This window comes from Ipomoea nil, unplaced genomic scaffold (genome assembly GCF_001879475.1).
Source record: "Ipomoea nil cultivar Tokyo-kokei standard unplaced genomic scaffold, Asagao_1.1 scaffold3231, whole genome shotgun sequence".
Classification (NCBI taxonomy): Eukaryota; Viridiplantae; Streptophyta; class Magnoliopsida; order Solanales; family Convolvulaceae; genus Ipomoea; species Ipomoea nil.
The window spans coordinates 695,527-718,923 of record NW_017619659.1 but is presented as its reverse complement, the minus strand read 5'-3'; the positions used below and the strand labels follow the sequence as shown (position 1 = coordinate 718,923).

At 39.5% G+C, this 23,397-nt stretch overlaps 5 protein-coding genes and 1 long non-coding RNA gene across 7 annotated transcripts; 4 read left to right on the top strand and 2 right to left on the bottom strand.

Moving 5' to 3' along the window:
* Positions 1-3,964: 3,964 nt before the first annotated feature.
* LOC109168894 (protein FAR1-RELATED SEQUENCE 5-like) lies at positions 3,965-7,543 on the bottom strand. The gene is made up of 3 exons (XM_019317750.1): positions 7,459-7,543; positions 5,942-6,770; positions 3,965-5,420 (listed from the first exon to the last, which is right to left on the bottom strand). The coding sequence occupies exons 1-3, from the start codon at positions 7,541-7,543 to the stop codon at positions 3,965-3,967; spliced, it is 2,370 nt and encodes a 789-aa protein (XP_019173295.1).
* Positions 7,544-8,584: 1,041 nt separating this feature from the next.
* Positions 8,585-11,663, top strand: LOC109168913 (adenylyl-sulfate kinase 3-like). 2 transcript variants are annotated; one of them, XM_019317770.1, is made up of 8 exons: positions 8,585-8,652; positions 8,851-9,195; positions 9,463-9,603; positions 10,019-10,168; positions 10,289-10,407; positions 10,535-10,619; positions 11,053-11,099; positions 11,232-11,663. In XM_019317770.1, exons 2-8 carry the CDS (start codon positions 8,901-8,903, stop codon positions 11,328-11,330), a joined length of 936 nt encoding a protein of 311 aa, XP_019173315.1. In that variant the 5' UTR covers positions 8,585-8,652; positions 8,851-8,900; the 3' UTR covers positions 11,331-11,663. The 2 variants fall into 2 exon arrangements, with proteins under 2 accessions (XP_019173315.1, XP_019173314.1); XM_019317769.1 differs by lacking the exon at positions 8,585-8,652 and having other exon boundaries at positions 8,721-9,195; positions 11,232-11,652.
* LOC109168915 lies at positions 11,651-12,904 on the bottom strand. The gene is made up of 4 exons (XM_019317771.1): positions 12,686-12,904; positions 12,269-12,419; positions 12,111-12,181; positions 11,651-12,040 (listed from the first exon to the last, which is right to left on the bottom strand). The coding sequence occupies exons 1-4, from the start codon at positions 12,881-12,883 to the stop codon at positions 11,813-11,815; spliced, it is 648 nt and encodes a 215-aa protein (XP_019173316.1). The 5' UTR covers positions 12,884-12,904; the 3' UTR covers positions 11,651-11,812.
* Positions 12,905-13,043: 139 nt separating this feature from the next.
* LOC109168911 (peptidyl-prolyl cis-trans isomerase CYP65) lies at positions 13,044-17,267 on the top strand. The gene is made up of 11 exons (XM_019317767.1): positions 13,044-13,275; positions 13,373-13,435; positions 13,519-13,622; positions 13,877-13,968; positions 14,060-14,149; positions 14,249-14,324; positions 14,409-14,776; positions 14,883-15,139; positions 15,236-15,524; positions 16,404-16,511; positions 16,667-17,267. The coding sequence occupies exons 1-11, from the start codon at positions 13,148-13,150 to the stop codon at positions 16,856-16,858; spliced, it is 1,767 nt and encodes a 588-aa protein (XP_019173312.1). The 5' UTR covers positions 13,044-13,147; the 3' UTR covers positions 16,859-17,267.
* Positions 17,268-18,734: 1,467 nt separating this feature from the next.
* LOC109168916 lies at positions 18,735-19,694 on the top strand. The gene is made up of 2 exons (XR_002052133.1): positions 18,735-19,036; positions 19,235-19,694. It is a non-coding gene; the product is annotated as an uncharacterized LOC109168916 (long non-coding RNA).
* A 751-nt stretch (positions 19,695-20,445) lies between these two features.
* LOC109168912 (protein SHORT-ROOT-like) lies at positions 20,446-22,676 on the top strand. Its single transcript, XM_019317768.1, has 2 exons — positions 20,446-22,338; positions 22,370-22,676. Exon 1 carries the CDS (start codon positions 20,818-20,820, stop codon positions 22,333-22,335), a length of 1,518 nt encoding a protein of 505 aa, XP_019173313.1. The 5' UTR covers positions 20,446-20,817; the 3' UTR covers positions 22,336-22,338; positions 22,370-22,676.
* The last annotated feature ends 721 nt before the right edge of the window (positions 22,677-23,397 follow it).

Below are 23,397 nucleotides of genomic sequence, written 5' to 3'. Positions count from 1 at the left end.
AGATGTATTTTCACCACTTTGAGGATGTGGCTAGTGTCCGCGAGTTAAATTGGTGCAAGCTTGTGGTCGACACGTTGGTTGAGACGCAGACTGCTTGGCGTTCTGGTCGGCATAAGTTCTTCCTTGGGCCAGCTGAGTTTGTTACGGTAGTGTTTGTGTTTTTTTAATTCGTTTTTGGTGTTTTATGTTTGTTGTTGCCCACTGTGTCTTAACAATTAGTTTTATTTTTGTTTATGGGGTTTTTTAGTTGTTTTATGTTGATCGTGTGGTGCACGTTGCTCGTGCGGTCCCTCGGGCTATTCCTACGTTTTGTGGGTGGTCATCACCCCTTCTGCGTCAGCGTGAGTTTTCTGAGATTCGGTCTGGTGGGTTTGGCCGTGGTGTCATTGATCTGCCGGTACAACCTGCCCTCTCTTCACCTGTCCAGTATGGGCCGATGGTATGGATGTTCTTGTTGATGGTTTACTTATGTGTATGTTATAGTTGTGCACACATTTTATACTATGTGTTCTCCCAATGTTTGCAATAGTGGTGGTTGCTATTCACTTTATGTTTTGTTATTTACTTTGTCCTTTTTTTTTCTTTTTTTTTTTTTTTTTTTTTTTTTTTTTTTGCGGTAGTCATTTGAAGATGCGGTATTAGAAAAAATACAGATGGTGGTGAGGGAGGTGTCAGGCTTGGATCAGTTGGTGAAGCAGGGGCCGAATGGTGTGTTTGATGGCGAGGTGCTTCGAGAGGTGTTTGAGTCAATGAAGTCACTTCGAGAGGTCCGTCCCATTCGTGAGTCTGCTGTGTTCGGTGACATTCCGTCATTTAGTCTAGGTATATCGCAGGATTTTCCTGATCATGGTCGGGTTGATATTGGGGATACGGTGCGCGACTTAACTTCGCGTAGTACTTGTTGCCCGGTTTCTGTTGTTGAGGTTAGTTTTTCAAGTTTGCTTTCATCTTTTCAGAATTATACTCTAAGATCTTGGGCATTCAGTCAGATGTGTGGCTTTTAGTGTTTTTGGTCTTTCTATTTTTTACGTCATTATTGTTTGCATTGGTTTTGTGTATGCTAGGGTGGTCTTGGTCAAGTGGATGGCCGTGATGGCACGGGAGGGGTTGTACATGGGGTATCTTCACCTGCCATTGAGTGTTTGGTATGTAACGTGTTTGTTAGTGGGTAGATGTGCAACTGGTTTCATTCCTGTGTGGACGCAGTTGTACTACCATGCTGCTGTGTGCATTTCAGCGGTTATCTGTGTGCACATAGGTTTTACTGCTTTTATCTATATATTTGCCTCAATGCGGTGCTCTTTTTGCGTTGTTTGCTAGGGTGGGGATGCTCAGGCGCGTGCTTCTACAATGGTTATGGATGGGGTGTCTGGCGTTCCTCGACGTGTGTCTGAGGGAGGTGCGCTGGGGGATTTTAGTGGACGTGCGCAGCGGGATGCGCCAATGTGTACACCTCTCGAGGCTGCCTTGGTATGTGCGCTGTAGTTTATATATGTAGGCTGTTGTACGTATTCTTGTTTTGCTTGGGCGTTGCATGTGATATACTATGCTTTTTTTACTTTTGTTTAGATGAGTAATCCTTTCATGTTTCTGTGCAGCCGTCTATACATGGTGGTGGTGAGCCCAGTGGGTATCGGTCAGATGGCCCTAGGTGTCAAGCCCCTATTAAAGCTTGTAGGGGGGGTATTCGACAGCCGAATGATTTGCCTGCGCGGGTTTCGCGGCTGAATATGGGGGTGAGCGATTGTAATCACCGTGGGTTGGTGCCTAACTATGAGGATCCTGATGAGGCGGTGATTTGTAATTGGTTGTTGTGTGCAGCTGAGGGAAACATGTTAGTGTTTGAATGCATTTGTCGTATTCATGTTGTGTTCTTGTATGGTTGGTTGATTTTTTGTGTGTTTTTTTTTTTTTCATTTTAGGGAGCAAATTTTGGTTGATGTTGGTGGTAGGGGTGTGCGGTGGGCAGATTTGTTGTCGTTGGCACCCGGGTCTTTGGTTGAGGCTGCTGTTGTAGATGCGTGGGCGTGTCTCCTAAATTGTCGTGAGCGGTTTAAGGCCCCTTCTGCCCCATCTCGTTTTTTTGCATCTACTTATTCCACGGTTAGTGTCTACATATTTTCATGGCCTAAAGGTTTTTGTTATGTTTATGTTTTTTTATTGTTCTAATTTTGTTTCCTTTTGAAGCTTCATACTGTTGTGGATACCTCTGATAATCGTGATAAGCGTATTGCTATGTTCAAGGATAGGCTGCAGAGGGACTTTGAGATGTCGCCGTACCACTACATTTATGAGGTTGACTTGGTACGTATGTTTTTGTAGGTGTTTGCTTTCGATCTGCTTGTTGTTTTACTGCTTTGCACATTCTGTTTGTCTAGTGTGCATACAGGTGTCATGGTATAGCTCCGTTATGTCTTGGGATGTGTTTTTTAATCATTTCTTTTTCAATTGGTGCCCCGTTGCGTTTATGCAGTTTATGTTCCCTATGCTACGTCAGGGCCATTATTTCTTGCTGTGCATTGATTTTCGCAATTTCCGGTATGATATAATTGACAATTCGACGCTTCAGCCTGATAAGAAGTTGAAATATGGCGATTGTTTGGACGATTTGGTATGATTTCCTTTGGTCCATGAGTTATACGTTATTGTCCGTGCAGTTTTTGTTTTTGTTGGGTTTCATTCGGGGGGTATTGACATTTGTTGCAGTTGGGAATGCTTATGGAATTCTTTACAATAATTCATCCTGGGAGGTCTACGATGTGTGCGTGCTTGGAACCGAAGCGCATGCAGATGAGTTGGCGCGATGGAAGGAATAAGGTTGATTCTGGGGTTTATGTCATGCGGCACATGGAGAGTTATGTGGGGCAAGGAGTGACCAGATGGAGGTGTGGCCTTAGTAAAGGTAACACTACTCAGCTCAAGAAGTTGAGGTTGCGCTACATGAAGGAGATTGTAACGTCAGAGTACAACCTACTTAGGTGGTTCAATATCCCTCGGGCGTATGAGTTTGTTTCATCGCTCCCGTCGGGTCCGTAGTGGTGTTCCGTATGCAAGTTGGCTTGGATTTTAATTTGGAATTGTTGTTAATTTGTTGCCGGTTACATTTTTTGCTTTGGTATACCGTTTACCGCTGGTTACTGTATTTTTGTTGTTGGAACCACTTCTAGTTCGGTATTTATTTTTTGTTTTGCTACGTGGGAGTGCACCCACGTTCTGACACGACATTTCAACATACTGGGTTATGGGAGCCCGATTGTCAGTTTAGTTCTACTAAATTTATGTTCTTAAAATCATGGTTTTTCTTAAGGTCTTAGTGTCCATTATGGTCTGGCTTTCGTATGAATATTTCAGTTGGGTATTCTAATTAAATACATTTCGTGGAGGTGGATAGTTCAATATTATGTTATGATGTTTGCGTTAAATTGTGTGCATGTACAAATAGTTGATAAATTATCCAAAGGTGGCGGGTTCAATATTATCTTTACCTCCTCGGTTTTGAAATGCACGAGTGCACGAGTAACTATGTTTCAAGCATGGGTGGGGTTTTTAATTACCGTATAGGATTTACTCTCTATGTACGCGTGTGCGCAATGGTGGGTTTCAGTGTGCATGATGCAATGAAATAATGTAGTTTTCGAGAGTAGACTTTAAATTAGGGTAGTTTAATTTTATTTCTATACGAGTATTGTTAAATTCGTGGCTTTAATTACTGTACGCAGACAACTGAACATATTTCAAAGATGGCTTAAAATTAAATAAATTTCACTAAGCACTAAACTGTGTGTGCACATAGTTATCAAACAGTGTGCACAAGTCTAACTGTAGTATGCTATAACTGTGTAGGCTTATTTATTAAAACTATGGGTGCGCAATGATGGTATATAGTTTGCATAGCTGAATAAATACTGAACTAACTACGAATGGTGTCTAAAAATAAAAACTTTGGCACGTACTTAATTTAACTTTAAAATGAAATAGTATTCGTAGTGGTGTCGGCCATGCCGGTCTGCTCGTTTGGTATGACTTTTCTGTTTGGACAATTCCTACTGTCGTGGCCTGGGCGGTCACAGGTAGCACATGTCCTCACCTTTTTCGTCTGTTTCTCAATTGCTTTCTCTTTGTTGCTTTTTAATCTTTTCCCACTGCCCTTGTTCTTTGCTATGCTGGGTGGCTTGATTTGTATCTCGGCAGGTGCAGTGGTGTTTAGTATTGATTCAATCACTGATTGTGGGGTGTTGCTTGTTTTGGTTTGTTGTCTGGCACTTTGTAGCCTCCCTTTAAGCTCCTGCATTGTTGACAACATTATATCCATTTCGTCTGCGCATCCATTAGCCAAACCCATGCAATTGTAGAATTCATTCCAAAGTTGGTTGGCAATTGTTCGTAATTCATTCCCACCTTGCGTAGTACTGCATGCTTTCCACACGACGTTGTACATTGGCTGGGCGCATGCATTCTTTGTCCAACGGGGGGTAATATAGCATCTTGGTATTTCTTCCACGCCTTCGTTCTTGAACACGGCCAACACGTGCTTGCATACAATTCCTACTCTGTTGAATTTGTTACATTTGCATTCTGTTTTGTGGGTAGCTGCTTCGTGAGTTACCTCAAACATTTTTCCACCCTCCTCATGTACAATGTACTTCCGGCCCCCATTTTCAATCCCTCCCCAGGTGATTTTGCATTTGAAGCTTCCTTCCCATATGTCTGCCTGGAAGTCATAGAATATGTTTTTGGTGTACATTGCAGCAGCTTGGCGTTCTATGGCCAATGGGGTTTTGGTTTCAGGGAATGAACTTTCGCTCTCTGCGTTCAACTTTTGCTGGTTATGTCGTTGTTCTCCTATGGCGCGATTGTATTGCATTAGGAACTCTACCAAGCTGTTGTGGTGATTGGTGAATTTTCCAAAATAACTATTCTCTGATTCTGATCGTGATGTTGTTTTGAGTAGTCCTCCCATGAATATATCTTGGAAATATGCTGGTATCCATGATTCACGTGCCTTGTACATTTGGTCGAACCACCGATGTTCAACAAGGTTGTATTTTTTCATTACCTCTGCCCATTTCAATTCGAATTCAGCTGCACATAAAGTTTCATCCCATACTGTGTTGTTCAGTGCTTTCCTAAACTCCATATTTTTTGCCAGTGCATTCCCGGCCTTGTCCCCCACTTTTTCCATGATGTGCCACATACAAAATCGGTGCCTTGTTTCAGGCATAATGTTAGGTATGGCGATCTTTAATGCCGGGTCTTGATCAGTAATAACACATCTTGGCGTATATCCCATCGCATTTTTGAAGTTTTTCAATAGCCACTCGTATGACTCCACATCCTCTCGTGCAATGAGGCCTGCCCCAAATGTAATGCTTCGTTTGTGATTGTCGACTCCGGTAAACGGTACAAAGACGAGCTTGTATCTGTGGGGTTTATATTATCTCGTAATTAGTGCACACACATATAATAATAATAATAATAGATTTGCATACTGAAATATATAGAACAATAATGAACTTGTATATTCACACCGCAGGTACGAATGGACGTTCAAACCCACTACCATGCATTCAACAATTCATTGGTGTGCACACTATGCCTAACTCACAAGTTTACAGTTTTTTCCAGACCAGGGTAAATGACAATGTTATCAATAAATTCGTCATGCTTGCACGGCTGTAATGAATATTCGTTTTTTACTGTAGAATAGTCTCGCACAATTGAATAATATTTGCCCCATACACGCAGTCAAGATTAGTCATGCACCCCCCTATTTTACTCAATAGCCAATTGTTCGACCACTACTGTTTTCGAGTAGTTTATCCCGTGTCCATTCAATGCATATAGTCTTAGGCAGCCATGCACACATGTGTTTTGAGAGTATTAACACGTATCGTAAAACATTTGTATTAAATTCAGATATATTAATCGTTGTGAGGTGTACCTGTTCGTGTTGTACGTTGCGTCGAATGACATCACATCTCCAAAACATGCGAAATTCTTCCGGGATATCGTGTCTGCCCAGAATAGCCTGCAGAGCTCCCTCTCTTCGTTGAGATCAAAATCGAAATAGAAGTCTGGTTCCATCTCTTTATTTTTGAACATGTCGTCTACTATCATTTGTGCATCTGCTCCAGCTATATAAGCCAACAAGTCCCTCCTAAAATTGCAGAAATCAGCGGATGTCGCTCCTATATCTGAAAAACTACCAACCATTTCTTTATATAGTCTCCATGATTTTGTGGAACCAATGTTTGCCCTTGCGCAGTTTGCTACGAAAATTTTGTGTCCAATATCCAGCTGTCTATTTATTTTCAAAAATGGTTTTCCAATGTCAGAACATAGGCAGTGTTTGTGCCATAGCTCAAGTGCGTGGATTTTATAGTTGCCGCTTTTGCGCCTTGTGAACACGATCCGGGCTTTACAACCAACTCGGTTTGATAGCCGGCGCCTTTTCTTTGGTTCTGTGCTGTTTCCTTTGTCCGCCGCCACGGTGCTACCTATTTTTTTTGGCTTGTATCCTTCTCGTGAACATAGAATGTGTTTGAGGTGAACTGCCCCTTCCCTATTCAGTCGCTTCGTGCCGTGTCTGATATCAAATCCAGCGATTGATGCGTATGGTTGGTAGAAGTTTATTCCGTCTTCTAGTGATGCAAATTCTTGCCCAATGTACGGCGTGCTTTCGCTCTTGTAGTTAGGTAGCCACTGTTTCGTTCCGTTGGGTAATACAACCATGTTGCACTCCGTTGGTTCGGCTTCACTACGTTGATTGCCTGTATTTCAAAAGGGTGTTTTGCATGAAATCGAGTATAATTAGTCCTGATTGACTGCTAGCATTGTAAATATTACATGTATTTAAACTGCCAAATTTCGCAATGTTTTCAAGCTATGGCCGCTAGTGTGCATGCTTCAATATCACTGGGTGCACTGGTATCACTACAATTGCGTAAATTCAAGTATAATTGGTTGTGACTGGCAGCACTGTTAATATTGCGTGTATTAAATCTGTCAAATATGTGAATTCACAATGTTTCCAATCTATGGATAGTGGTGTTCATGCTAGCCTAGAACTGGGTGCACATGGTTCACTAATATGCACGAACCCCGCCCTGATCGTCGTATTATCTCCATACTTTTGTTGGGTAGCAAATTTGCATTACATATCTTAAAACAAACCTATCTGTGAATGTGTATTGTGTTCAAGCAATGGCATCCAGTGTGCATTATATTCACTAATCTCAACGAACCGTACCCCCCAACAATCTATTCTTGCCATACTAATTATTTTTGTATTTGCAGATTTGAATTCACATAATTCAATACCCCACCCTACAGGTCTGTCACAATGCACATGTGCACTACTTTAAAGCCCAAACATTAATGTACACACATTGCACCGCACATTGTTCTTCCTCAATAAGTCAACATTGAATAATAGCACTCGAATACAAGTGTAATTACCTGGTGGTGCTTCATCCATGGAGTCGCAGTTGCCGTTGAAATTTCTGATGCTTGAGTCGTCGATGGAGTCTGGTCTGGCGTCCATGATTGAATGTCGGAGAAGGTTTTTCAGGTGCGGAAGTCTTTTGCGGTTTACGTGGGGTGTTCTAATCCTTCCAATATTAGAATCCCTTAATTATAAGATGGTATACAACTACAACTGCTCCCCTTTTTTACGTGTGTTGTTGCATTCACCATTTTGCCCTTGTGTTTATAAGTTAGCAATCTGTGTGCCCATCTTCAGAATCCATCTAATCCATTCATCTTATCACATCTAATGGTTATTTTTTGTCTGCACGTTTTTATTTTTAGGTGGTTTGCATGTGAATGGCACCCTATATATATATATATAGTAGATAGTAGATAGATACAAGATATAGTAGATAGTAGAAGTAGAAGATAATCAGAATATTATCACACTACATGATAATTGATAAAATTTATTAATTCAATTCATTTAATTTTCACCAAATTATGAACACCCTAAGGGGTCGTTTGGTTCACGGAATGTCAGATTACCTTAGGGAATGTTAGATTGCTGGGAATGTTAGATTACTGGGAATGTTAGACTCCTGTGTTTGGTTAAAATTGGGGTATGTAATATAATCATGTTTGGTTTAGGGTTATCTTTTATTCACACACTACAATATCCTTAACATATTTTCATATATTTTAATAAATTTTAAAATTAAAATAAGTAAATAAGATAACGGTATCATATATAATTACATGATTTTAAAATATTAACTAAAATATTGAACTTGAGAAACAAAATTATTTTATATGCTAACCTAGCATAATAAAAATAAAAAAATATATAATTACAAAAATAATTATATGTGTGTGTGTGAGATAAACTAACATAACCAAGGTTATCTTACATAACCTTAGAAATGGAAGAGAATCACATTCCCTTCAAAATCCTATGTGGAGGGAATGTGACATTCCTAGGGAATGTTAGATTCCCTGAGATAATGTGAACCAAACACAGGAATGTGAGCTTTGGAATGTCACATTCCCTTGGTTATGTTATATAACCTGAACCAAACGCCCCCTAATAATTGTTGGAGACAAAGTCCACCTCGTACGTACCTGAGCTACCTCTTCACCTGACCTGACTGCTCAACCACCAGCTCTCCCGCCACTCCCATAACCGTTAGTCTCTCCATTCAAGCTTTCTGTAACCGTGCATGTTTTCTGTATAAATATATCTGCACACAAGTCTTAATCAATCTTCGACTATTTTTGTGTTTTATGTTAAAATGAGCTGGAAAACCTCAAATAATTGAGTGCGCTTCCGTAACGCCTTCTAATTGCTACCTTTTCATCTCCCTCTCTTTTGGTGAAAACCAGTACCAGACTACCAGAGTGTTTATTGGCTATATACCTTGCGATTCGGAAAGATGGCGGCTACTAAAGCATTGCTTAATTTTTCTCGGTCGCCGGAATTTTACTTTGTGTCGTCAAAATCGGGAAAGGTAGGGTTTTTGAAGTTGCTGGGGTGTAATTCCGGCGTAGGCAAAGGCTTCAGCTCCTCCATTACTGGCGGCGAGGTGAAATCCCGCTTTATTGGCCCAATTAGGGCACTTGAAACTTCTAGATCTTCGCAAATCAATGGCAATAAAAACGAAAATTCTCATCCGTCTGGGTGCGGCTCCCAGCAGGACGTGCTCGTCAATGATTGTGATGGTCTCTCTGGTATTAATTTATTTTAATTCCCTTCTCTTGACTCCTATTTTCAAAGCAAAAGTGGATTAGTAAACATAAAAGTTATCACCTTTCACACTTCCATTTTATCTATCACAAGAAAACGTTAAAATGTTAAATGCTTACAAGCATGCTGATATCGATTGGAAAGAAGTTGATGCTAGTGTTGACTACATTATACCTAATTAGGCAGACTAGTTAAGGCAACTTTAATTTTTAGAATCTTTTCACTGCTGATGTTTCTGATTAACTGTCTAGGTAAAGAAAGGCTTCAGGCTTATACAGTTGGGAACTCTACAGATATTTTTTGGCACAAATGCTCGGTAGAGAGGAGTGACAGGGAGGAGTTGCTTCAGCAGAAGGGCTGTGTTGTATGGATTACTGGTCTCAGTGGTTCAGGTTTGTTCCTAGATTAGGAATTTGACTTAACCATCATTTTCTGCTTTGGGTATCTGTATGTCTACCTTTCTCCCAAGTCTCAAAATAGTCTTGCTTCCTTATTTTTCTGTGAATTTGATATCAATCATATCATGTTTCTAATATATCATAAAGGCTTCATTCTTTATCTTGACTATCTAGCCTCAAGGCCTTGCTTAATCGGCAAAGACCTTGAGGCCAGTGCCTTTGACCGAAAAATTTTAGGGGTTTGAACCTTACAAGGAGCAATCTTGGTGAGGTAATTTTAGTCTACTGTTGTACATGCTGTAATGAGAAGGGGAAAAAAAAGAAAAAACTTCACCATCAAATCACATAGTCTGCCTTGTTTCTAAAATGGTGACATTGCTTATGCTATTCTTTTGTTGTGTCATTTCAGGAAAGAGCAGTGTAGCATGTGCTCTAAGTAGAGGCTTACATGCTCGGAGAAAGCTTACTTACATTCTGGATGGAGATAATGTCCGCCATGGTCTGAGTAGTGATCTTAGTTTTAGGGCAGAAGATCGAACAGAGAACATTAGACGGGTTGGTAGGTTCTTAACTTGGTCTTGTTTATGTGTTTTTTTTTTTATTTTTAAATTTTAAATTTTAAAGCCTTATTACATGTCCTTTGAAGACAAAATTTCATTTGATTTTGCTCAATACGTAGGGGAGGTGGCAAAGCTTTTTGCAGATGCTGGGGTCATTTGCATTGTCAGTTTGATATCTCCATACAGAAAGGAGCGGGATGCTTGTCGTGCTTTACTTCCAGAAGGAGATTTCATTGAGGTTTAACTTCTGTTTATTCTGTTGTTGTTCACTTATGACAAGGAATTCAAACAGTACAGGACATTTAAAACTAGAAGCTGCTTATTACAGTCAAGAAATATCTCATGTATTATTTTTCCACTTTTAGGTATTCTTGGATGTGCCTTTAGATGTTTGTGAGGCAAGAGACCCCAAGGGATTGTACAAACTTGCCCGAGCAGGAAAAATAAAAGGTGTCTCTCTTTTTGTCATCTCTAGTAGACACCATGATGAAAAAACACTAATTTTTTCCTTTACAAATTGGCAGTTGTCTCAAAGCAACTTCAATTCTGTTCCTTTTACTTACCCTACTAGAGAAGTGATTTAAGTATTTATTGTTAATCTAAATCATTACATTTTAGTGCCTTGGGTTTATTAATTTATTTCAAAAAATTGAGGAGCATCGGAGTATAAGTACATTTGGACCACATCAAGGCTTTTTTATGTAAGCCATTGCCAATTGGTGCTGTGCATATTTTATTTGGTCTCAATTTTATGCAGGCTCAGTTTATTCATGGCGTATAAAAGGAAACAAGAGTTCATTTAAATTAATTAAAATCTTAATTTCAGGCTAAAAAAGTGAGACATAAACTGCATGATATTAACCATCATCACTAATGTCTGTAGGTTTCACTGGTATTGACGATCCATATGAGCCACCAGAGAATTCAGAGGTACGGTTTGCCTTTTGTAAAATACAGAAGTGCATTCCTTGGTTGTACTAGTGACAATATGATATATCCATTACAGAATAATCCGATTTTCTTAAATTTTAAACGTGTTGCTTTGGGTCTTTTTATTTGCAGATAGTGCTGAGGCTTAACCGTGGATTCAATGATTCTCCATATGATATGGCTGAGGTTGTGATCTCTTACCTGGAGGAAAAGGGGTACCTGAAAACATAGCTGGCTAGCTGCCTCATGGCTAACGGGCTAAGTCCATGTCAATAGATCTTCCATCCTTGTATGCCATGTACCCGTGCATTTATTTGTTTTGCAGTAAGGAAATCTCGCGTTTCCTTAATGCTTAATTCAATATTGAATAAAGAAAAGAAAATGTAAAATCATTTATGCATTGCATCGTCACTGCCTGTGACATTTATGCTTGCTAGTGTTTGGTAGTAGATAGGCCTGAAATAGTGTGAACTTTATGTATGGTTTTCAAATTTCCAGTGTTGAAACTCTTGTACAAGTTGTATGATAATGGAATAAATGAAGTCATCTCATTCGAGTAATCAATCTCATTTCACTGCATATGACAAATGCATACCTTTTGTTTCTTGAATTAGTGTAACAAATTGGTAAAATACTGCAGAATACACAGAGCAAGCAAAATGCACATTCTAAGGACAAATTTAGTTTAGCAGGAAGAGCCCACCATCAGTGGATCAACTTCTTTTGCGATTTAGCTGCTGCATATCTCGAGCAATAGAAGGCAGCCATCTCTCGCCTCTTATTCTTTTTAGCTCTGCAACACGTTCTTCCTCTCTTTGTTTAGCTGCTTTGGCAGCAGCGTCTTTTGCTTCCAGCTTAGCCAAAGATTTCTGAGAGGAATCTTTAGCTGCAGCCATTATGTCTGTCCCATCAACTGCAACAGATTTGATCTGGTGTCTAAACTGCTCAGAAAAAATTGAGGTTCAGAAAGAGTGATAAATTAGATTTTGGGTGCAAAATGCAAATACAAACCTCCTTTGATCTCTCATCAATTTCTGGAACAGGAAGAATTCTTGGCTTCTTTCGCGATTTATTAAGTTCATCTGAGAAGCAAGCAAGTTAACACCACAGTTACATCCAAATTGGAGCAAACTAAAACAGAGAAATGAATCTTTGATGAGATTTCTCACTTGTGTGGTCAAACACTATCCCAGCAGGAGCATGCTTAAACAGCCTAATTCCACCTTCACTGCTCCTGATAGGCTCTTCAAGCATTACATCGCCTGTGTCGCTTACTACTTCTATAGTCTTCTCTATAATGTCCTCCAAAAGCTTCTGGGCCTGCCATTCATAAGGCAAGTGTACAGAACAAGAAGAGAAGAAGCAGCCTGCTTTTACAGTGCAGTTTAAATGGGGGCAATTATTATAGATAAAACTGAGGTATTTTCTGCTAATCCACCATTCTAATTTCTAAGCATAGTGATGTGAAGTGCAGAGAAAATTCATTCATGCACAATCAGAGACTCAAAAGTGTAATAATCAGAATCGAGAGAAATTGGCAAAAGCTTGTTTCGACTAATCTGTTGCAAAGAAAAATAAGCGAGCACCTTGATTTGGTAGTGCTTAAGGTTTTGAGGTTTCGGAGTGTCTGTTTCATATTCACGGGTACCCGAATGAAGGCCGCCGTTGACGGCGGCGGAGCTGCTAAAGGCTGTGGTGGCGGCGAGAGAATCTATGGCGGCTCTCCAATCAGCATCACCGTCTTCTTCTCCGCTGCTGCTGCTGCTACTCCGGCCACCACCCATTACGGCTCAAGTCTTTCGGCTTTCACTGTCCTGAATACAGAATACGTGGGTTGTTTAATGAATGCCCATGGGCCGGGCCGGTCCAGGCCCAAATTTATTTTAAAGACTGACCCGGTCCGGGCATCCAGATAAAAATTCGTAGACGGCGACGGGAACCAACAGTGTCGCCGGTCGCGGACCTTAAAACTTAAAAGAAGGTTTACAGAGCGAATTTCTCCCAAAACAACGATTGTTCGTTGACTTCCGAGCCCGAGAAGCACCGCCATGGGGAAGAAACAGCACAGTAAAGATCGAATGTTCATAACGAAGACCGAATGGGCTACCGAGTGGGGTGGCGCTAAATCAAAGGAACTCCGTACTCCTTTCAAACGTCTACCCTTCTATTGCTGCGCGTAAGCTCCCGTTCTCTATTCTTCCTAGCTTACCCAAACACATAACCTTTTTTTTTTTTTTTTTTTTTAGCTTAATTTCTTTACTCTATGAACGCAGGCTTACATTTACGCCTTTCGAAGACCCCGTGTGCACCGAAGATGGAAGTGTTTTTGACCTAATGTCAGTATTTCTGCTTCTGAACTTTCCTCTTCTCTTTGTGAATTTTTACGAGTGTTAATTAGTCTGGTCCTCGAATTTCTTAGGAATATAATGCCATACATTAGGAAATATGGAAAGCATCCAGTTACAGGGGTTCCTTTAAAGCTAGAGCAGCTTATTCCGCTTACTTTCCACAAGAACACAGAAGGTAATGACTTGTATCCAACTTTGTCATTCTGATGCAGATTTACAGAGTATATTAAGATGTTGGGTGTTCAATTGCACTTCATTAAGTTACTCAGAGTTATAATTTCTGTATAGCAGCTAGGTGTATGTTGTACAACCTCGAAGCTAGAAAACTTGAATCATCAGTATTTAGTGAACAAGTTTCTATGATGTATTTCATAATGATCATGTGGTGGAATTGTTATTTCATGAAAGATGCTAATTATATTTTTTTAGGTGAGTTCCAATGTCCTGTCTTGAACAAGGTCTTTACAGAATTTACCCACATCGTTGCTGTAAAGACTACAGGCAATGTCTTCTGTTATGAGGTATATACGTCTTCCCTTGATTACAAGTGCTCTATTACCTGCACGCTTTAGTCTGCTAAATGTAATATTTGTAAGTAACCTTGTTGCACAGGCAATTAAAGAATTAAACATCAAAACGAAGAACTGGAAGGAACTTCTTACTGATGAACCATTTACTAAAGAAGATCTCATTACAATTCAGGTAACCTTTCACTTTAGATTATTCCCTTTTGTTCTACTGTTTGTTGTTTAAGTTTAACTGACCAAAAAGTCACCCATATGTATGATGATATGTGTGTAGAATCCTAATGCACTGGACACCAGGGTGCTTGTGGATTTTGATCATGTCAAAAAAAGTTTGAAGGTTGATGATGAAGGTGAGTAATTCAGCTTCTTTCTTTCTTCGTAGCCATCTGCACATGCATCTCTATACTTAGTTTCTCTTTTTTGTATGCTGTCAGAATTGAAGAAAATGCAATCTGAACCAACTTACAATATAAATGTTACCGGGGATATCAAACAAATGCTAAAGGATCTTGGTACTGAGAAAGCAAAGGAGATTGCATTGCATGGTGGAGGTGGGAGCAAGGCACAAAATGAAAGAGCAGCTGCGCTTACTGCCATTTTAGATGCCAGATCACGTATCAAAGACAAATCAGATGAAAATGGTGAAGGTCAACCTAAACAAACTTTCAGCATTGTAGATGCGGCTTCTGCATCAGTTCATGGAAGAAGTGCTGCTGCTGCTAAGTCTGCTTCTAGCGATAAAGCTGCTGCTCGGATTGCTTTGCACATGGCAGGAGAAAGGACACCAGTAAATGCTAAACTGGTTAGTGTTTTTAACATCACCCATATTGGATAAGAAACACTAACAGCAATACTAGAGATATTTTTTTCATTTTAACATGACTTACTCTTCTTTTAAATGCATTCAGGTTAAGAGTCGTTTCACATCTGGTGCAGCTTCACGATCCTTCACTTCTACCAGTTATGATCCTGTGACGAAAAATGAATATGAATATGTCAAAGTTGAGAAAAACCCCAAGAAGAAAGGTTATGTTCGGTTGCAGACAACACATGGTGATATAAACATTGAACTGCACTGTGATATGACACCAAGAACGTGTGAGAACTTCATCACTTTGTGTGAACGTGGTTATTATAATGGAGTGGCTTTTCACAGAAACATTCGGTACTTTAACTTCTCTCTTAAAGTACCCAACTAATAAACCAATTATCAGCGTTTGTTGCTTGAATATCGAAAAACTTATCCATCAATATCTTTCAGGAATTTCATGATTCAAGGCGGTGATCCTACTGGCACAGGAAGAGGTGGTGAGTCTATCTGGGGAAAGCCATTCAAAGATGAAGTGAACTCCAAGTTGTTACATTCAGGAAGAGGTGTTGTTAGCATGGCAAACTCAGGCCCGCATTCAAATGGTTCTCAATTTTTCATCCTGTACAAGTCTGCAAATCATTTAAATTACAAACACTCAGTTTTCGGTATGGTTGTTGGAGGTTTGACAACCCTTTCAGCAATGGAGAAGGTCCCTGTTGATGACAATGACCGCCCTCTGGTTAGTAGGAATTCTGTTATTCTTTTGCTTTGCATTTTCACTTTTCTGTTCTGAGCCTATCTGCTAATGAAGAGTATGTTTCATTGTCAGTGTTATGTAATTTAAGTAGGGATTTCTATTTTCACCCTGACAAATTGAGTGGATACTTGGTGCAGTGCATTTGGCTTTCTTGGGTCTTTTAATTCTTGTTAAAACAATAGAGGGAAGAGGAAGAAATGATACTTTATTTCATTGTATGTCTCTCAAGTTCTCCAAATTACAACCATATATATAGGCATAAAGAAAGGCATATGAAAGGGCATGATAAATGCTGAAAAACTACTCCTCTTCTCAAAACTACAACTTCCTAGAGTAGAGTAAATATGACTGCCTATTTCCAACAATTGCTTATTTCCAACAATTCTATTCACTTGCTTGCCCTTTGGATTTTACTTCAAGTGCAGTCTATGCCCCATCATAGCTTGAATTCTTAGTAATATGGATAGTTGCTCTATTGTACTTTTGGGTTTATGAATCATCTCATACCATCTTTTTGTTTTGTTTTACTTTTTGTGTGTTTGGCATTTGTCTTGCTGTTTTACTTTCATATTTGTGTGTTATTTTTTATTCTATGTTCTGTTTTAGTTTTGATATTTATTTTGAGTTTGCTGCTTGCAACATTGAGGCCAAAGTTCTGCTTCTTAATATTCTGTAGCATGTTTCAGGCTGTTTTGATTTTTTTTTTTTTTTTTTTTTTGTTTTTTTTTGGTTGACTTTATGTGTTTGGTATTTGCTGTTTTAGTTTTGATATTTAGGTTGAGTAAGCTGTTTTTAACAATGAGTCCAAAGTTCTGCTTTTTAGTTCTCACCTTTGTCACTTTTCCTTCTACTCTTATGCAGGAAGAAATCAAGATAATTGATATAGAGGTGTATGTCAATCCCTATGCAGAATCTGATGATGAAGAAGACGGGGAGAAACCAGAGAACAAAATTGAGGATGAGGACAATGTTAGTTATAATTTCTTAGAGCATTTGGCATCTGAACTATTTATTAATAAGTCTTTGTTAAGTTTGTTAATCCTATCCCCCCCTAAGATGTTTGTTCTTCATGTCTTCATCTCATAAGACACAATTTCGTGTTTTACTCTGCTGCTGCATTTCAGGATAAGGTTGGCTCATGGTACAGCAACCCTGGAACAGGAACAGACACTCTAGCTGTTGGTGGTGGTGTTGGGAAATACTTTAAAGCAAGGAATGCTCAAGCTGATTCTAATAGCCTTCCTCCAGTTCCTTCATCAAAGAAGAGAAAAGTAGGTACCTCCACGGGATTCAAAAATTTTTCTGGTTGGGGGTAATTCTGCAAGTATATTGTGCAAGTTAAACTACCTTGCATTCAGCCAGGAGGTGCGACGTAGTTTACTGATGCCCAACAGGAAGGTTCTGAGAGAATGGCTTGTTAAGATCCAGCCTGGGTTCAACCAAAGAGTGATAATTGACAGATCTTTGTTGATAAATGTTGAGCAGAAATTTGTATTCACCACACAAATTGTGTTTCCAGGCCATGCCTTTTGATGCGATTTAGAAAAACTTGAAAAAATGTTTAAATTGAATATCCTTGTTTTTTACTTACCAAAGTTGTAACTTGTAACATATGCTATTGGGAAAGGAGTATGTCCATTGGGAAAATTGTATAATTTCATTCTTAAAGTGAGAGTTTTGCCGATATTTGTGATCGAATGCAGTTGAGTTGATTCAGTGGAGAAACAAAACTCTGGAATTTTATTTTTTGTGGGTCATACCTATACATTTGGTGGATGTACTTCTGCTCCTTTAAAAATTCTGTTATCGGTTTTTGAATTGGAAGGATTTGGATGCTCAAGTGGAAATCAGGACTTCTTTATGAGCTATATGATGGTGTTCGCTTAATGCATTAATGCATGCCTTCTGATGCCTGACCCCCTGGGAGGTGGACAATCTTTTCCTTTTTCTTGTTATAACAATCCTCCAAGTGAGGCCTCAGAACAGTGTAATCAAGAATATTAGTGACTTGTGGTTGAGTTCCTCTTTAAATGTTACAATTATGCTAGCAGTTACACTTTCAGTTTAGAACTTGAAGCTAACTTTGTAGATCACTTGGTGCTCTGTTTCTGAAGCAGCTATTTTCTTGGAAGCTTGTAGTGCAGCTTTTGGGTGCAGAGGATCCTTTTTAGCCATTTGATGCTGATGTTTATTGTGACCAAGGGTGAGTGATATATCATATATAGAGAAGATCATCTCTTTTAGGAGTTTTAGCTGTAGTCTTATCAATTACTATTTAGTTTACTATATTACTTTTAGCTTGACATAAAATTGAGTTCAAACATATTGAGAAGTTAATTTAGCTTGCAACTTTTGTGGTGGAATATGACAGTCCTTTCACAACCAGCTACAATGCAGGTGTGATGATAGGCATTATGGTAAACTCAGCAGAGATCACCCAGAAAGCCACGATTGCACATGATGGTCTTGTACAAAGGTCGGTTTTAGCATTCTGCAAGCTGATACAAGCACTTGGTAATGGGAACCAGTCAGTGATGGTGGTGGGACTCAGCGAAAAGCATGCCATTTGAAAGCAGCTCCAAGAGGAAATAATGGCTTCTGCAGGCTCCTGGTTCAATCCCCTCTAATGAATTTGCTTGCTCCTAAAGGTAAGAAGGCTACTTGTTTTTAATATATATATATTTTCTATTTTTTTCAAGAAAGTGAAGAAACATCCTTTAAATCATGGGGAAAATACATAGTACACTTTGGAGCTTAGATAACTAGATATATGGCTCTTTCTACTGTTAATTCTTGAATGATTTGGATAGCTAAATAAAACAAAACAAAACTTGAGAAGAATGTTTCAATTATTGTGTGCTATGTTTTTTAAAGCAAAAAGTTAGTACCCACAGAAAAAAATTACTTCTGGTTAACCATACTTGTGTGGTAAACTCCAAAGTCATGGTATAATTTTAATTTCTTCTTCTTGTTTTTTCTTTAATGGCTTTCTTATAATCAAATAATACTCTTCCAAACAGATTAACTTAAATGTTATTACTAAAAGTCTTGTCTCAGAGCTTTTGGTTGAGCTGTTAACATCAACAATTTAGTTCGACTTTCTTAAGATAAAATTGAATAGAAAATACTTATTGTGAAATATACTATCCAGAATGGATTCCCAACATAACATATGAACCTTGGTTAATGGTGTCCATTGTTCTGTTTTTGTCATTACATGTCTCTCGATTAATACCTCGTGGCATCATTCTTGGAAAAATAAAAAGTTCAATCTTGAAAATTCATATAAAAAAAATTGATAGATAAAGGCAAGAAGAAGAAGAATAACAATATCTAGAACAAGTATTTTGTGGTAGAATTAACAGTAGACAGGAAAGGGTGAAGGGCAATGATTTGAAGGTCTGGAATCCTTGTTAAGTTGTCCCATATATGTTGATAGATACAATATGATTGATTGGAAACTGTGTTTTGAATCCAATATAATCTTACTGTTGGTTGATGATTCAAAGTGTAACCAGATCAGAAGAGCTGGGGTAACCAAATGAGGGGTAAAGTATTGTTGAAAAAAGAAGGCACCGCACCACTAAAGAAATAGCCAAAACTGGGTAAGCAAAAAGATTGATATTCCTTCCACTATCTTAGATGGTGAATCTACATTGTCTGGGGAAATGGCCTAGCCTACAAGATTCAAGTGTGCACATATATATGTTGTTTTGGGTTGAGAGAAAAAGTGTTAAGAGCATGCCCTGGATTTAGGATAAGTGTGCAAAGTTTTAGTATATGTATGGAAACATGAAATGCACATGTATGGGTTTTTGGAGTAGTATATATGGAAAAGGAAAAAGGTAACCAATTTCTTTTGGCAGATTTTGGAGAGGGATTAGGAGGCAAAGGAATGTGAGTGAATGGTTGGGTTGATGATGGTCTCTCTCTCTCTCTCTCTCTCTCTCTCTCGGTCTTTAGTGGTGGGTTTCATCATCATCATCATCATGCACGCCGGCAGCTTTTTTTCCCCTTTGTCTTCCCTCTCTTTCTCTCTCCCTCTCATCGAGTCATTGCCCATTTCTCACGCTTGCTTTCTCCTATTAGCCAACTTCAATTTAATTTACAAATTACGATATGTTACATATAATATTCCTTATTATTCTTCTATTGTCTGCTTGCTCATTTTGGATTTTTCTTCTTAAAAAATTCTTCTTCTTCTTGTTTCGGATGATTATTCCCATTTCTCTCGATTTAACACTGGTATTAGTCTTGACTCTTGAGGAGAATTTAATTTTAATATGATTGATATAAATACAAATAATATATTTCGGTGGCAAAGGTGACACTTTTGCCCAACCCCACCATTGGGTCGTGAGCTAATACAAATTTATATTTTTTTCCTTTTAAGTAGACTAGGTGTTATGTTTTTCTCCTTGTTTATTTGTATCAAATATATGCCAAAATGTCTTGATGATGTTTCTTTTTTGTCTCTCTTTATTTACATTCTCTCTCATAAGCCATTATCACAAACTCAAATTTTAATTCTTTATAATTTATAAATTATCATAAATCAAATTTAAAAATGAATCACACGGAATAAAAATGGAAACTTTCAACTATAAAGCATGCACATGTATTTTAATGCAACTTGTGTATACTATTAATTATTGTTTATTTAATAATATTATTATTGATTTTATTGAGAAGGCCGGTTTTGTGTAGGGAGGGTAGCAAAGGTAGCTTGCCGCCCCAACTCAAAAAGAAAAAGAAAGACCAAGTAAAGAAAATGGAAAGCTATTCCACTATGCTACTTTATTGATGTCGACTTTTTATTAATCCATTATTCAATATTGTTGTCTTTTAAAAAATAAATAATGATGTTCAGTATCAAGATCTTTTGTCAGAAATATATAAATAATTAGAAAATATATGTGTAAGCTCAGCTCCATATTGTTCCTCCATGTCCAAACTGGTAAAACCCCATTTTCAGTGAATCCCTCCTACATTTGAATACACCCCAAATAAAGAATAGCCAGGAAACACCCATCAAAAGCAAGCAAGAAATATACCCTCCCCCTCCCCCTCCCCCACCCATGAAAAAGAAAAGCAACAATTTTTACTCTCTCTCTTGTCTCTCTCTAATTATGTTTTGTTGTCCCTAACCTCAAAGTCTCAAACATCTACTACTCCATATATATATATACTGTCTGCCCGGCTTCCTTGTCCAATCCGAAATATTCATTAGTAGAAATCGAAAGTAGTAGGTGTGATTCTTTGATGTGGTGCTTAAATGGATACTTTGTTTAGACTGGTGAGCCTTCAGCAATCCGATCAGTCGTTCAACTCCAGCAGGACTTCCAGCAGCTCAAGATCTTCCAGGCACAATAATTACCATCATCACCAGGAAGACGAAGAATGCTTCAACTTTTTCATGGATGAAGATGACTTCTCTTCTTCTTCTTCCAAGCACCCATACCCGCCATCATCATCTTCTTACCACCATCATCATCATCAGTATCAACAGTTCTCCAACACCCCCACTCCCACCACCACTAGCAGCACTCCTCCCCACTCCTACTCTCACCCGCAGCCCACGTTCGACCCTAATCTCGAATTCGGTTCCGCGTTTTCCGGGAAGTGGGCCACCGAGATTCTCGTGGAGACTGCGCGTGCCGTGGCGGAGAAGAATAGCGGCCGCGTGCAGCAGCTGATGTGGATGCTGAATGAGCTCAGCTCGCCCTACGGCGACACTGATCAGAAGCTCGCGGCTTACTTTCTCCAGGCGCTGTTTAGCCGCATGACGGATACCGGCGATCGGACTTACCGGTCGTTGGTGTCGGCCTCCGACAAGACTTGCTCCTTCGAGTCAACCAGGAAGATGGTGTTGAAGTTCCAGGAGGTGAGTCCGTGGACGACTTTCGGTCACGTCGCTTGTAACGGCGCGATCATGGAGGCTTTTGAAGGGGAGAGCAAGTTGCATATTGTTGATATTAGCAACACGTTTTGCACGCAGTGGCCTACTTTGCTTGAAGCTCTGGCTACTCGGACGGACGAGACGCCTCATCTCCGCCTCACCACGGTGGTGGTTAACAAAGCCTTCGGCGGCGGTGGAAGCGGAGGCGCGGCGTCGATCCAGAAGGTTATGAAGGAGATCGGGAATCGGATGGAGAAGTTCGGTAGACTCATGGGAGTGCCGTTTAAATTCAACGTTATTCATCATTCTGGCGATTTATCTGACCTGGATTTATCCGCGCTTGATATTAAGGAAGACGAAGCGCTGGCGATCAACTCCGTCGGCGCGTTACATTCGGTCACGGCGGTGGGGAGCCGGCGGGATTACTTGATATCCGTTTTCCGGCGCCTGCAGCCGAGGATTTTGACGGTGGTGGAAGAAGAAGCGAACGTGGACGTAGGAGTTGAGGGCTTCGATTTCGTTAGGGATTTCCAGGAATGTCTGAGGTGGTTTAGGGTTTACTTCGAGTCTCTGGACGAGAGCTTCCCCAAGACCAGCAACGAGCGTTTGATGCTGGAGAGGCAAGCCGGGCGAGCGATCGTCGACCTGGTGGCGTGCCCGCCTTCCCAGTCCATCGAGCGGCGCGAGACGGCGGAGCGCTGGTCACGTCGCCTCCATGCAGCCGGTTTCACCCCCATTCCCTACAGCGACGAAGTCTGCGACGATGTCCGCGCCCTGCTCCGAAGGTACAGAGAAGGCTGGACAATGGCACCGTGCTCCGGCGACTTATCCGCCGGAATATTCCTATCGTGGAAAGATCAGCCGGTGGTTTGGGCTAGTGCATGGAGACCTTAGCTTGACTCACAGTCACAGCGACGCCTTCCCTCAGTCCCTCACTAGTGGAATGGTGACTGTGGTGGCACTTCCACAGTTCCACTCCCCCTCCTGTCACGTGCTGTACGAATTCTCGGCACGTGCGCATGGCACCCAAGTTGAGTTTGTGGATTTGTTGGGTGGTAGATAGAGAAAGGTATTATTATCATCATCATTTATGGCTTTTTAATTAACAGTTTTTTTTTTTTTTTTTTTCATTTTTAATTTTAGTGGCATAACTTTTTTCCATTAACCTAGCTTTTTGTTAACAATTGGTGATTGATATGTGGGCATTGACAACCAACCAAATTTCTTTTCTTTAATTTATATTCTTCCCATCATATATACTTACAAAAATAACATATATATCATCATATCAATCAACCAATAGGCCATAACAACTAAATGTTACGTTGTCACTATTATCATTATACCCACCATAATCAAACATATCTCGACATCTTAAGTAGTTATGCTTAACTCCAAATTTCCATTCACCAAAAAATTTGTATTTAATTTGTAGCTATTTCAAGGTTTTCTTGTAGTGTATGTTTAGGTTTTTGTTCAGACTATGTTTTGTCTAAATGAAGCTTAACTTCACCTTTTAACTCTAGCTGACAAAAGATCACAAGCTTATGATTCAGGATGATAGTGAGGTAAATCAGTCTCGAATATTTATAATTGGTTGGTTCAAACTAAAAAATCAATAGAGGATTTACAAAATCAACTATTTGACTAATTTAATTGGGGTTGTTCTTAAGTAGCTAAATTCTTTCAATTAGAAACCAGGTCGTTGGTATGACGTTGTTATTATGGACAAGTACAAATTGATGAATTTGTTAGTTTAAGAAATTGTGGAGTTGGTAGTAGGTCAAGGAAAATGACATGATGAATTAATTAAGAGAGAGAGAGAGGGATAAGATACAAAATAAAAGAAGATTAATAGAAAATTAAAGGAAGGGGTCGGTATCATGGAAGGGGACCATAGAATCAGAGGACGGCCAGAGAGTTTGGGGTTTGGTTTTATGCTTTTGGGAATCAAAG